Source organism: Simochromis diagramma, unplaced genomic scaffold (assembly GCF_900408965.1).
Source record: "Simochromis diagramma unplaced genomic scaffold, fSimDia1.1 OVJJ01000682.1, whole genome shotgun sequence".
NCBI classification, from domain to species: domain Eukaryota; kingdom Metazoa; phylum Chordata; class Actinopteri; order Cichliformes; family Cichlidae; genus Simochromis; species Simochromis diagramma.
The window spans coordinates 2,615,453-2,630,126 of record NW_024387359.1 but is presented as its reverse complement, the minus strand read 5'-3'; the positions used below and the strand labels follow the sequence as shown (position 1 = coordinate 2,630,126).

Genomic DNA, 14,674 nt, shown 5'->3' with positions numbered 1-14,674 from the left:
TTTGTTTTTGTTTTTTTCTATAATGCATTATATATATTAAAAATTAACTCACTTGATTTAGTTGTATGAGCTTTAGTGTGCCACAAAAACACTGGTCTCAAATAAGAGTAGAGGCCTTGCAACAGATTTAGCTACTAGCTCATTTTCACTTGCAGTCCCTGGGCAGGTATGCACACAATATTAAATAAACTGGAAACTGGAAATAAACTACAAGATACAGATGAAGTAGCAGAATCAAATATATATGCAAAGCCAAAGAAAAGCCCTTCAGCCCTACCCACAAAAGACATTGCAAACCCTTTCTGAGTATATGCTTTTGCCATTCAATAACCAGTCATTTCAAATGTGTAACCATACAAATATGACTAATAAAGCATAAAAAAATATGCTGGATTAGGTCAAGTTGATGTTATTGTTCCCTGTTTTTTCCTCCCAATGATGAGAAAAGAAATTCAAAGCAAGTGTCAGAATCAGACAGAAAAGTGATTTAAAGGTGACTTTGTATGTGGCATGTAATTCGAGACAGACTGGCTGGTCTAGCTCAGAAACTGCTGATCTAGTAAGGTTTTCTTCATAGCCATAGCTAGGGTTTACGGAGCATGTTACGGAAATGTGCAAATATCCAGTGAGCTGCAGTTCTGTGAGTGAAAATGTCGTTCTGATGTCAGCAATCAGAGGAGTGGCCAGACTGCTTCAAGCTGATAGGAAGGCAACAGTAATTCAAATAAACATTTGTTACAACCAAGGTATGCAGAAGGGCATCTCTGAACACACAACATGTTGAACATGTTGGGCTACTGCAGCAGATGACCACACCAGGTCCTGTCAGCTAAGATTAAGGCTGAGGCTGCAATTTGCATGGTCTGAGACAAGATTAGAAAAAGGTTACCTGGTATGATAAGTCTTTATTTGTACATTAGGACGGTTGGGCCAGAATTTGGTGTAAACAATGTAAAAACATGGATCCATCCAAGCTTTTACTAGATCATACTTGTGGTGAAGTGAAGTTGTGAGGGAAATTTTCTTAGTAGACTTGTTGATACCAAGGATGGTTTTAACCCCACAGCCACCTGAGTAGTGTTGCTGACCATGCCCATCCTTTTATGACCACAGTGTACCCATCTTTCAACAGCTGCTTCCAACACTGTAATATGCCATGTCACAAAGCTCAGATCATCTCAAAATGGTTTCTTGACCGTGACAATGACTGTGGTTGAATGTCCTCCACAGTCATCAGACCTCAGTCCAATGAAGCACCTTTTGGATGTGGTGAAACCAAAGATTTGAATCATGGATGGACAAATCTACAGCAACTGTGTGATGATATTATGTCAGTGTGGAGCAACATGTCTGAGGAATGTTTCCATTGCTCACAAGCTTGTTGAATCTGTGCCTTGAAGAATTAAGGCAATTCTGAATATTAAAAAAAGAGTTCAATTGAAGTGTACCTAACTGAGTATCCAGTGCATCTAAGTGGCAGCTGGCAATACAATAAAGTGTAGTAGAAAAGGGAAACTTACTGTCAAGGTGAACTGATTTTATAATTTCCATCTTTTCTCTTGAAAAATATAGGCGCAAGCTTTAAAACTTCAGGGAGAAAAATCCCTGTGAAGACTGCCAAGTCAAAGAAAATTATAACATTTTAAGTGGACTCATATAGTTTTTAACCAGATTCCTAAAATAAAAAGAAAAACATAAAAACAGCCAACTCTATAACAAGTGTAGTGTAAGTGTGGAAATAAAACAACAATGGCTGGGCCATGTCTCACTGCATTCTCTGCAAATGTGTAATACTTTAATAAATACATATATTTAAAACGGTGATGGTACACTCCACAAATAATTTTGGTCAACTGGCAACAAATCTGTAGCATAATCAGGGGGTTCAGACTGTCAAACAGTGTGTGCATAAATAGTTAAATAGTTTAACAAAAAATAAATTATTTGCAATTAAATTCCACGAAGTAATCTACCTGACAGGTCCACGCCGGCATGAATGCCTTTCAATTTACACTTTCCAACCTGCCTTGGTATTTTCAACACACGATGGCGCTACTCCCCAAAAAACAGAATAACACCGACTCCATCTGCGAATGACGGCATGTAATGACGACCTGACTGTAATGATACATGCTCGTACATAATGAGCAGCTGTAACTGAAACTCTGGAAGAGGCATGATTTCCAATTTCCGACAGGCTAAAGATAGACGCGGTCGTAATTACAACAAAGCTCACAGGATACTATTAACCTGCACAGAAGACCCTAAAAAAATACCAAACAGACCACATCCTCTGATTCAGACATTAAATTCTATGATGTCTTACAAACTGCTGAGTGTAATCTGAGGAGCAATACACAGCAAACTGCAGGGTTAACACAGGCAAAGCCAGAGAATCGTGTTTATTTGATTAATTCTTTGTTCAAAGTTAATGCGAAATGTGAAAGTGTGCATATTCATTGTTTTTGAATTATGGGCTATCAATGAATCGACTTTTAATAGTTTCCTTGTTTTTTACGTAAAGAAAGTAATTGAATACTTTGGCTTCTTGCCCCAAAGAGCCCCACTGGTCCTCTAAAAATATGCTGTCTGTAATGTATCATATTATCTTGAGTGTTTGATGTAATATCATAATCTGACAGGGGTGTCAAACTAAATCTACTGGAGTAAAAAGTATTTCAAAGAGGTTTTGGTGTACAATAACATGGAAATATATATGCATGTGCTTGGTTTTTCTACAATTGCAGGGACGACATTTCCTGTTTGAAAGTTTGATTCATAATTCTGTATCCTCTTACCTGAAGTTCATAATGAAAACATTAAGTATTCAGTTAATAATGAACAGAATACTTTAAAATGGGTTGTCCTCCACACGTTTGATCTTTAATGATAATTTTGAGTGCTTTGTGTGACAGCTAGTTATAGCTGTGAAGTAATGCAGTGGAACAGAGTTGGTTAATAAAACAGGTGACTTTAACGTGTGGAAATTGAAGACGGCTCTGTAAATTCGCTGTTTCAGTGATGGACATGCGCACACTGATGGGATGGAAGAGAGGCACCTCTGCACTGACGTCACACCCCCCCCCCCCCCCTTTCAAAAAAAAAAAAAAAAAAAAAAAAAAAAAAAAAGCTAATTTCAAGCTGTCCGGAGCTGGGACATACCCGGTTTCTCTGCAGTGTAGTAGTGAGGAGGAGCAGCTCCAGAATTGTAAGCCAACTTTTTCTGGTGTTTGCATGGATGCACAGCTTCTCTAAACTTTTTTTAAAAACATATTTAAGGTTTTAAGAGCGACCACAATGAACACAAACTTTATTTTATAAAGATAGACTGAACATATAAAACCTTCTGCGGAAGGAAATCCAAAACTTGGAAAAGCTGCTTTTTTGTGTGTGTGAGACAGAGTCTTGGGCTGGGATAGCACCGCTGCTGCTCGGGTGTCTGGGCTGAAGGGGAGAATCTCAGTGAGGCTTCACAGGATGGCAGAGTTCAAAAGGAGATGAAAAGAGGAGAGCAAAGAAGGTCTGTGTGCGGAACTTGAGAGCTGCAGAAGTGATTTGGTCCTGGGCTCTGTCTGCACACTCGGACTGGAGCTGACAATGAAGATGAACATGGTAAATGGGCTCAAATCTACTCTGTCAAGAGAATAAGACTATATGTTTTTTCTACTTTTTCTCTTTAAAATAATCGGAGATGATTCGTGTGAACATTTCAAATGTTAAAATAGCTATTTTACCACTAAGAGCTGAGAGAGAGTTTAAGGGGGGGGGGGGGGGTCGTTGCGTGGAAAAGGCGTACTTTAGGCAGCATTTACGCACGGTAAGTTCGCAGCGTTACAGGTCCACATCTGCAAAAGTTTGCCTATCCGGCTGCTGAAAACAAACAAACCAAACTTCCCCTGAGCAACAAAAGCTGCGGTCTATTTTGACTTGCAGACGCTCCTTGAGGGTTGCGTTTGCGGTACCGGTGTAATGCATGCGGGCTGGCTGCCAACTGTCTGGGTCAGAGTGGCCAAGTAGGTAGCGTTGTCTGTCTGTCTGGACCGCAGGAGCGCTACAGCTAAAGAAACATTTGCGAAAAGCCCTCCTTTCCAAAAAGGCTACCACCCGTGTTTGGAGTCCGGTCTCTTCCTCGGATCGTCACCGCTGTGTCACCTGGATCCGCTTGTGTGCTGCAGTTTGTAGTTTGCACATGCTGCTTTCAAGCGCGTCAGTGAGTAAAACTAATCTGCAGAAATATCAGCTTGCACAGCTGACATGTATGCGTCCGTTCCAGCGCGGGTTTTACACGTCATTTGTATTGTATTGCCACGTTTTTGTCACGGCGTATCAGCCATTAAACGGCCATCCGTGTATTTAAAGAGGTACTGGCACAAATGGAACCGACACCAGTGCTCCTCGTGGAAATCTGTAATATGGGGTGTTCAGCGTTGCCTTACGTTTTCATTCATTGATTATAAACCACAGATGGAGTCAAAGCTTGCCATCAAGCCTGCTATAGTTAGTTGCTCAGTATAAGCATATAAATGCAGATATTAAATAAGTACAAAGTTTTAGAATAGTCAGTAGCCAATTGATCTAGCACTTGACGACCAATAAATCAGCTAACAGAGTGGGCTATCGTTGGGTAATCGCTGCTTAATTTTCTCCACAGCAGTGCAGATGGATTGGTCAAGACAAAGATACAGAGCTTCCTGTTTGCGTCTGATGGATTACAGTGTTTTGTATGAGCTGCTGACATGAATTCAGAGGCTGGTGAGATGTGGGAGTGCTCATCTTCAGGAGAAATCTGAGACCTGAATGAGCCTTCAAGCACGGTGAGAGCATTTTAATTGAAGGAGGCGCACCATGGACTTGTTGTGGTCTGCCATCAGACCCATTATGTCCTTTTAACCCATTTGTAGCACCCTCTACCCCTACCCCATGTCACATCTTTCCCTGAATTATGGAAATTTTGTGGAAGACGCTGACTTGGACACTGAGCCTGGTGGTGATGACTGCTTCTGAATTTCAAAGTATCAGCAAACTCTCACACAACTCCCAAGGTATGGTGGTGACACATGGACAAAAAAAATTCTGCTGTACTCAACAGCTTATTTTCATAACATCTTCTCATTTCTGTTCCATTCTCTTCTTTTCCTGGTAAAAGAGGAGTTCCTGTCCTACCTGCAGCACTACCAGTTGACTGTCCCGGTGCGGGTGGATGAGAATGGAGAATTCCTGAGCTACACTGTGAAGCACCACCGGCCAGGCCGACGGAGACGGGGGGCGGTGGATCCGATGATGGGAGCCCAGCCCGCGTTAGACCCACTGGAGCCCCGACTGTTCTACAGACTGTCAGCCTATGGAAAGCACTTTCACTTAAACCTGACTCTCAACCCCCACTTGGTGTCAAAACATTTTACAGTGGAGTACTGGGGTAAAGAAGGGCTGGAGTGGCGGCATAATATGGTAGATAACTGTCACTATATTGGATTCTTGCAAAATCAGCACAGTACAACTAGAGTGGCACTCAGCAACTGCAAAGGCCTGGTGAGTACAAAGTGCTACAAGGTTCACAGCTCTTACGAACAACCCCCCCCCCCCCCCATGTTCTGTCGCTGCAGCCAGTCTTTTGGTAGATTCGACAGAATATTATCACAAGATTATTGCAGTTTGCTTAAGAGAATCTTGGCTTTTTTTCCGCATGGCGCACTGAGCCTGCAGGCAGCTTGGAGTGACTTGATGTTTATGTAGAAAAAAATCACATCATCTCAGTGATCTGATTGTGATAACCATCAGTGCTTTTCTTCTCACTTGTGCGCTGGATGTCACACTTGAGTAGTTGAGATCACATTTCTTAAGCAGATCCTTGTGTGATCTTTAAATGATATGCCTATAAATGTGCAGGTTTCAGTTCAAAAACAAAACTGAGCAGCTCTAATAAGGCATCTAATTATCCTGTCTAAGCACAGACTGTGTGACTGTTCAGTACCTCTTAACTAATCACGGAATTGTGCCAAATTTTAAAAGCTGTTATCCCTCCATGCTCGAGAGTAACTCTAAAGAAGTTAAAAAAAAAGAAAAAGGCCCTGCTTCTTATTGGCAAATGTAATCATGTGGGGGAAACGCTTAGCCAAATGTGTTGGCAAGACATAGCGCTGAGTATCATAAATTGAATTAGTGTTTGCCCTTTTTTTCTTACATCACCAAAAATGGACAAAACTGTGTCTGTACTTTAATGTAATCAGCTGTCTGGACATTTTGAGATCTTGACATCACACACTATTAAAACCCTACATCAAAAATGTTTCTGTAGGCTAGTGTGATATGTGGTTAATTGCTTTTATTGTGGGTTTTACAGAGCCAAGCCAGTGTTTCCTATAAACCCACTCTGAAGGACTTCTGCTAGTTTATGCTCCAGAGGGGGCATTGACAGGGGGAGAAGAATGTTTTAATGCTGGTCTGGATGTAACTGATTGTTTGGGGTTCTTAAATTTTACTGCAGATTAGTGACTAATGCATTGTATATGTGAAAACATGTCCCTAATGAGAAGCAAGAGGTCACATAAGGGGATGTATTAGTTGTTTAAAGGGACACTCCAAAATGGCTATCTTGTTTTGTTTTTGTTTTTTTTAATTAGCTGCCCAAATTCTGGATTGTACTTTTTTGCAACTTGCTACAAAGCAAAAATATTTTTTCACATGTTCCCCACCTGACATGTGCCCAGTATTTTCAGACTTTAAAAATTAGGGTTTGGAACACCTGCTATCCAGATTCAAACTAACGTGACTTTGTTATGATGTCAGCATGACAATCCGTCAGTCAGAAGTGGAAAACAATAGGGCTGTTGGAGGTGTGTAGGCTTTAGTTGTGATATGGCTTCCAATAATCATTGTGTTCAAACTGTCCACTGTAAATAAAAGATGGAATCAGGCACTATGACATCAGTGTCAAGCTTGAGTGTTGGCGTTTTAGCTGCTGTGTTCGTTCTTTGTAGTCAGAAACGACCAAATTTGGATGACTGGGTCTCCACCCAGTCCAAGTTATGAGCTAATGCTAGCTAGCTTGATTATCTATCTCCATTCATAACTGAAGCCCAAACATCTTGGACAGTGTGCACCTCACAGCAAGCTTTATTGTTGATCAGATAATTACAATATAATTTCATCATTAAAATTTCCCAAAAGCCACCAACACAGAACCTCCAAAGGTCCAATTCAGTGACTTCTCTTAAAAGAAGTAAGGCCTACAAAAGAGTGACGGGATATAGCAAAGTAGACACTTGTCAAATAAGGTGGCCATGGCCATAATTCCATTACCAAGAGTGATTAATTTATATTACAAAATGTCCCACCATAGACTTGTTATGGTGGGAAACTATTCACAAAACCAAACCATTTTATGCATGTCACTTTTTGAGCCAGCCTCAAGTGGTCATTAGATGAAAAGCAGTTTTTGGCATTTAGTTGAGTTTTCCCTTGAGACATGGCTGCTTGGTTCAAACTATCTCCCTTGGATTTCAGAACTCACCAATAACTCTAATATAGCTTGAATGTTTGTTCTTTTTTTTCATATATATTCATAAAAGCAGATTTTGAAAATGTTCACCTGTTGAAACAAAGGATGCCTGAGTTTCCTTCATGTCCGCCTGTCTGAGCACAGACAAGAGTAACAAGTGTCTAAACTAGGATTGCTCCTTTAATAAAATGATTATGAAATACAGTGCTTTTTCTTAAGACTGTACTTTTAGTACCAATGTTTCCTGTTTTTAACCTGCTTTTTTTCATTGATTTTCTTCCCCAACAAGCACGGTGTTATTACAACAGAGGAAGAACAGTATTTAATAGAGCCTTTAAAGAACATATCCTCAACCACCTCTGGTGAATGGAACCTGGAAGAAGCACAGCAGCATGTTATTTATAAAATGTCTGCCATTCCCTCACCACAAGAGCATAGCCAGGAGTTCAGCTGTGGCATTTCAGGTTGGTGAACCTCCATCTGGGTTGGACTCTGTGTGGGTGGAACTGACGTAAAGGAATAACTATACATAGCAAGTTAGAGGAAGTGCTGGTTTGGTTCTAGGCCCAGGTTCTGTTAGACATGACCGGGCCTCTTGTGTGCTATAGTTGCTCCTGGCCTGGACACCTTTCAACCTGTGACAGAAAGTCTTGCTCCAGCTTTCATATAACGCCCTTCAGTGCATAAAGAAGACTTTACAGAAGAACAAATTCTATTTATAGGACCAATAATCATCTTGAGAATTAAAAATTCTCAGTTTCACCAATGCTCTGTTTGCTGAGATACGTTGAGTTAGAACCAAAAATAACCAGGTGGATATTTAGGTATTCGGCCAGGGTCTTATGAGAAAGAGCAAAGACTGTCATCACCAGGAAGCCAGCATGCCCTAACATGCAGCATCTTATAGCTTTTTCCCAGAGCATCTGCTGGGCCATAAAACAAAGACTTTAGCTGCTAGGTTCAAAGTGGCAGATTCCATATCTGCACCTATCACACACAAACCAGCTCTCTCTCAAACAGATAATGTGTCACGCTTCTGATTGTTACCTCACTCTTACCTGTCTTTGTCTCCCTGTCATTCACAGACCTCATTAAAACCAGTGCACCTTGCCAGCTTAGCACGCCTTCGCCCCAAAACTACAGCAAGCTGTCAAACAGCACCCACAGACAGAAGCGATCCATCAGCACTGAGCGCTTTGTGGAGACGCTTGTGGTCGCTGATAAAATGATGGTCGGTTACCACGGACGCAAAGACATTGAGCACTACATCCTGTCCGTAATGAATATTGTAAGTTTGAGCCTACTTTTTCGGTCAAGTCTACACTCATGATTTCGCCATTGTTGCTCATGTTATTCGTGGACAGGCAGAGTAGTGTGGCACAGTTGTCTGACTTTGTGTCTTTTCTTCTTTTCTGGAGGTCAGGTTGCCAAACTTTACCGTGATGCCAGCCTAGGAAATGTTGTGAACATTATTGTGACCCGGCTGATTGTTCTGACTGAAGATCAGGTAAGAGAAAGTCTCTTTTTTTCTGTTTTAAGCCACTTCTTCTAGTATCTATATCCTCACCTGTATTGAGTGTATAACTGTATAACGCAACTTCTGTGTAGAAAGGGTAGAGAGTAGAAAGACTCTTCACCATATGGACACCACTTCACATGAAAGCTGTGCTCAGGTATCTTCCCTCAGGGAGCTTCTATTGAGCATTTGTACATGTACTATACATGTGCATGTATGTGTGATGAGAGAAACAGAGGGTCTTCCTACCATCTGTTTTTCTGAAAGGGTCTAGCAACTCTTTTTGTAGCATCAGTTCCAAAAATGATGTCAAGTGGAATCAAACTTTAAATTATATGAAGCAGCACTAGTATATCAGTCATTATGAAAATTCACATTGCATGCAGAATGTTTTCTAATTATTTGGTGGGTAAGCTGACATCAGCACAGTTTAATTACCCTTTGCATGGAAGTGGAAGCATTTACCAAACTCCACTATAACGTCCCCAGCTGTCCTTCTACATTAGCTACTTTTCCTCCCTGTTTTCCAATAGTGCAAGTCCTCTGCTCCTCCTATGACTCATCTTTTTCTTCCTGCTGTAAATGGTTTTACCTTTACTACAACTGCATCGTCTCCTAAATCAAAGACAAAACCCATGTCTTCTGCAAAATCTGGTCCTCTAACATCCCTCTGATCCCCTAACAGTACTCCTCCAATAATTCATTCAGATAATCGTTCTACTTTGGCTCAGTGTTTAGAGCTGTCAATGCATGACAATAAATTCAGTGCCCTTTTTTTTGTTTTGAGCTTTTTTTTTTTTTTTTACATTTTTGTTTTGCGTGAATGCTATTTTTTGGACAGCAGGCAATAGGCCTCCAGGTTTCTGGGTATAAAGTCATGTGAAAAGAAAGTTTTTCACTGTCAAATCTCTATTGTGTTTGACACCCAGTGATGGATTGTGCATTATGGTCAAATGTCTCAGATTTGGGCTCATCTGTCCAAAGGACTGAGACCTGTAGAGTCTGAAATGTAGCTCTTGGGTTTTTTACAATTTCTCTGAGGATTGCACAATCTGATCTTAGGGTGAATTAGCTGGGATATCCACTGGGCTGATTGTGGTGTAATGTTAACATACAACAAAATACTCCAGGCCAGCAAACTGCCAATTGCCGCTATAGAGGTGCTCACACTTGCCAATGATCAATCAACCTGCATTTAAACAGCAGGACGTAGGTGCTAATCAATCGTAAATCAAATGGAGAAGTGCCTTAAACCTCCGTTCTTTTAAGCAAATAAAGGGGGCAATAACTGTGGTTTAAAAAAAACTTGCATTCCTATAAAATTCTAAGTTAAACCTGCTCTTGGACCTGACCTTGTTAAAAACCTTGTTGATGTATATATGGGCTCAGTCACTCATTTTGAGTCATGCTGAGTAAAACATTGAGTTGTAAATGTAGCTTATTCTGTGTTTCACAAAGGAGGATTACCCAAAGTACAGGGAGTGCAGAATTATTAGGCAAGTTGTATTTTTGAGGAATAATTTTATTATTGAACAACAACCATGTTCTCAATGAACCCAAAAAACTCATTAATATCAAAGCTGAATGTTTGTGGAAGTAGTTTTTAGTTTGTTTTTAGTTTTAGCTATTTTAGGGGGATATCTGTGTGTGCAGGTGACTATTACTGTGCATAATTATTAGGCAACTTAACAAAAAACAAATATATACCCATTTCAATTATTTATTTTTACCAGTGACACCAATATAACATCTCCACATTCACAAATATACATTTCTGACATTCAGAAACAAAACAAAAACAAATCAGCGACCAATATAGCCACCTTTCTTTGCAAGGACACTCAAAAGCCTGCCATCCATGGATTCTGTCAGGGTTTTGATCTGTTCACCATCAACATTGCGTGCAGCAGCAACCACAGCCTCCCAGACACTGTTCAGAGAGGTGTACTGTTTTCCCTCCTTGTAAATCTCACATTTGATGATGGACCACAGGTTCTCAATGGGGATCAGATCAGGTGAACAAGGAGGCCATGTCATTAGTTTTTCTTCTTTTATACCCTTTCTTGCCAGCCACGCTGTGGAGTACTTGGACGCGTGTGATGGAGCATTGTCCTGCATGAAAATCATGTTTTTCTTGAAGGATGCAGACTTCTTCCTGTACCACTGCTTGAAGAAGGTGTCTTCCAGAAACTGGCAGTAGGACTGGGAGTTGAGCTTGACTCCATCCTCAACCCAAAAAGGCCCCACAAGCTCATCTTTGATGATACCAGCCCAAACCAGTACTCCACCTCCACCTTGCTGGCGTCTGAGTCGGACTGGAGCTCTCTGCCCTTTACCAATCCAGCCACGGGCCCATCCATCTGGCCCATCAAGACTCACTCTCATTTCATCAGTCCATAAAACCTTAGAAAACCAGTCTTGAGATATTTCTTGGCCCAGTCTTGACGTTGCAGCTTGTGTGTCTTGTTCAGTGGTGGTCGTCTTTCAGCCTTTCTTACCTTGGCCGTGTCTCTGAGTATTGCACACCTTGTGCTTTTGGGCACTCCAGTGATGTTGCAGCTCTGAAATATGGCCAAACTGGTGGCAAGTGGCATCTTGGCAGCTGCACGCTTGACTTTTCTCAGTTCATGGGCAGTTATTTTGCGCCTTGGTTTTTCCACACGCTTCTTGCGACCCTGTTGACTATTTTGAATGAAACGCTTGATTGTTCGATGATCACGCTTCAGAAGCTTTGCAATTTTGAGACTGCTGCATCCCTCTGCAAGATATCTCACTATTTTTGACTTTTCTGAGCCTGTCAAGTCCTTCTTTTGACCCATTTTGCCAAAGGAAAGGACGTTGCCTAATAATTATGCACACCTGATATAGGGTGTTGATGTCATTAGACCACACCCCTTCTCATTACAGAGATGCACATCACCTAATATGCTTAATTGGTAGTAGGCTTTCGAGCCTATACAGCTTGGAGTAAGACAACATGCATGAAGAGGATGATGTGGACAAAATACTCATTTGCCTAATAATTCTGCACTCCCTGTATGCTCGACTTGTGATTAAAAAGTCATTGGCCAACGAGGATGCAATTTTACTGCTGATCACGTTACTCATTTTAAAACAGGAAGTCGATGAAGGCAAAATTGCTCATCTTGACATAATAAACCAATGGATGAGTTCATGGTAGCTGCATCCATCCTTTATAATGTCTATGGCCACAACATAACATGGGAAAAACATCATGATACATTAAAGGTATCTCTTGTAAAGTCCTTTATTTAAAAGTAGTATAAAACCTTCCAAAGTGGAATATGAAGAAAGATGGTAAGACTTGACATCTGTGTTTGTGATGAAGAGATGTCAACTTAAGTTAAAAGTAGGAGCTGGCTGTACTTTTGTAAGGTTACCAGTTTGTACCATGAGATGGTGAAGTGAGTGAACCTCAGCTTTAAGTCGTTAATAACACATTCTTACCTGCAAAAAAAGCAAAGCCTGTTGAGAAAATGAATGTAGGGCTTAAATGAAATATCAAAATTTGAAAGAACCTTTTGAACATGCCTGCTGGTAAAATACTGCCAACTATGGTAAATATTTTAGTTCAAATTTGCAGAGGATAATTACGAACTGCACGTATCTAGCATCACCCAATATTTTTTCGTGCTGATGGAAATTGCGTTTTCTTCTATCACTTTGTTTTTCATGTCTGTTTTTTGCAGCCAAATCTGGAAATTAATCATCATGCTGACAAGTCTCTGGACAGTTTCTGTAAGTGGCAGAAGTCCATCCTGTCTCATCACAGCGATGGAAACAGTATTCCAGAGAATGGGATGGCTCATCATGACAATGCTGTCCTAATCACCCGGTAAGAGTTGGCTAACAGCTACAGAACAGGACAACATGTTGCTCACACACCATTATAATAGTCCAGTGTTGAAATACAATTTTTCAGTTCTTACTTTATTTGTAATTTTCTCATCTTGAGCAAATACAGGTTATTTTCTGTGGTGTGCCTTCAGCAAATGCCGACAGCTACAGCACTGGAAAATCCAAAAGTCCAGGTCTTGTGTGCACACTTTACCTGTAATAGCTCACGGGAATAAATGCCATCGTTTTGAAAGTAAAATGTGCTGTTACGGACGTAATGTACCTGTCATCCCGCAATTTATGTCATAAAATAATAAAACTCTGTCATTACCTGGAATAGACTTTATTGTTGCCAGAACTGTTTTGGCTACTTAACCTGGCAACTGATGTGTATACTCCTCCAGCTGCTTCTATCTAGAAGCAGGATGGGGTTCTGTGATTGACATTGCCAAAGGCAAAGTTTTTGATTCTCTAGTTTGCATAAAACAGCCTTTTTATCATTAGTGCTACCGTGTTGTCTGCCAGTTGATATCCTCCAGCTTCTTTGGCTGTTGGCTTTATTATTAGTTTTAGCGTCACTTTGTACAAACAGCAAAGGCTGCTTAATAGAGCCTGCCTGCAGTGGTCATGGAGTTTGCCTTTTTGGCCTTCCCTTTTTAGCAGGAAGCTGAGAAATGTTATTGTTTTCATAAACCAAAAAAATCATGGAAAGGGCTTTTAACTCACAAACTATTTTTTTAAAAAACATTTCAGTTTGAGGGCATGAATTAACTTAGATACTTGGTTACAGATGAGCTCTAAGGAAGCTGACAGACCCAATGCTCTGACATATAAAAGGCCCATTAGGTTGTTATACCTGATGGTCATTGCAAACAAACATTGGTCTACAAATCTATCATCTGTCACAGTTTGTTCACAGCAAAATCCAAGTAATAAATACGATATTCACATTGTTTTTCTTGGGGATTAGAATATTATATCCATCCATCCATCGATTCATCCATTCTCTATATTATAATATAGAGAATGGATGAATCGATGGATGGATGGGCTTGTTTAAATGAATTTGGTTTATAAAAATACACCACTTCAATAGCTGTGATGAAATTAGCCACAAACACTTTTCCTGCAGATCTTTGGTAACATGGATCAGTGTGAATGAATGATTGAAAGTTCTTGTTAGCATAAAACAAGGATGTCATTGTCCAGCCTTTGTTTTGAAATGGGTGGTGTCAAAACCTTTGAAAAATTGGGGGAATAAATCAAAAATGGATTAGAAAAGTCACAAGTAGGGTCACTTAAAAGAGAACAGAGAGAGAGAGAGAGAGAGAGAGGAGTGATTCAAAGACAAAGGAGTGAGGGTGGTAGGTGATGGTGGAGGTGGTGGTGGGAGGGTAAAATTTAAGTTGCTGTGCTCTTGGTTTTAATAGATTAAAAGCTTTTGGTATGATTGTCTCATTAATTTGAATGCAATCCTGTAAAAATTTCCTTGGGCACTGTGGGTCTGAGTGTTCTGACCTCCTTTTTTTTTTTTTTGCTCTATTGTATTAACTGTGAAAGAGCCCACGGCATGTAACTAAAATATAACCTTTACCAATAGACTGTCAGGAACGAGTGGCGTTCATCAGGACAGATTGACCCAAATTTCTTGAAACATATTAGCAATATGTCTGCGCCTAAATATTAGACAACAGTTATTTGCAAACATTTAGCAATCTGTCTGCGAGTGATTGCAATCAGTCTGAGTCAGGCCACTGTTGTTTAGATACAGGTTACCTCCTACCAGGTAACCTGTCCTATAG

At 40.4% G+C, this 14,674-nt stretch overlaps 1 protein-coding gene across 3 annotated transcripts in view; it reads left to right on the top strand.

The window, feature by feature from the left end:
• The first annotated feature begins 3,094 nt into the window (after positions 1–3,094).
• The window catches only part of adamts6 (ADAM metallopeptidase with thrombospondin type 1 motif, 6), a 77,165-nt gene continuing 65,585 nt past the window's right edge, over positions 3,095–14,674 (top strand). The window contains exons 1-9 of one of the 3 annotated variants that reach the window (XM_040007316.1): positions 3,095–3,208; positions 3,402–3,612; positions 4,652–4,814; positions 4,902–5,042; positions 5,147–5,529; positions 7,788–7,962; positions 8,584–8,786; positions 8,922–9,005; positions 12,725–12,870. In XM_040007316.1, the coding sequence (XP_039863250.1) occupies positions 4,943–5,042; positions 5,147–5,529; positions 7,788–7,962; positions 8,584–8,786; positions 8,922–9,005; positions 12,725–12,870 (1,091 nt within the window). In that variant the 5' untranslated portion in view covers positions 3,095–3,208; positions 3,402–3,612; positions 4,652–4,814; positions 4,902–4,942. Of the gene's footprint in view, positions 3,613–3,830; positions 4,211–4,651; positions 4,815–4,901; positions 5,043–5,146; positions 5,530–7,787; positions 7,963–8,583; positions 8,787–8,921; positions 9,006–12,724; positions 12,871–14,674 lie in introns of those variants that run through there. The other 2 variants (XM_040007315.1, XM_040007317.1) reach the window with 2 other exon arrangements.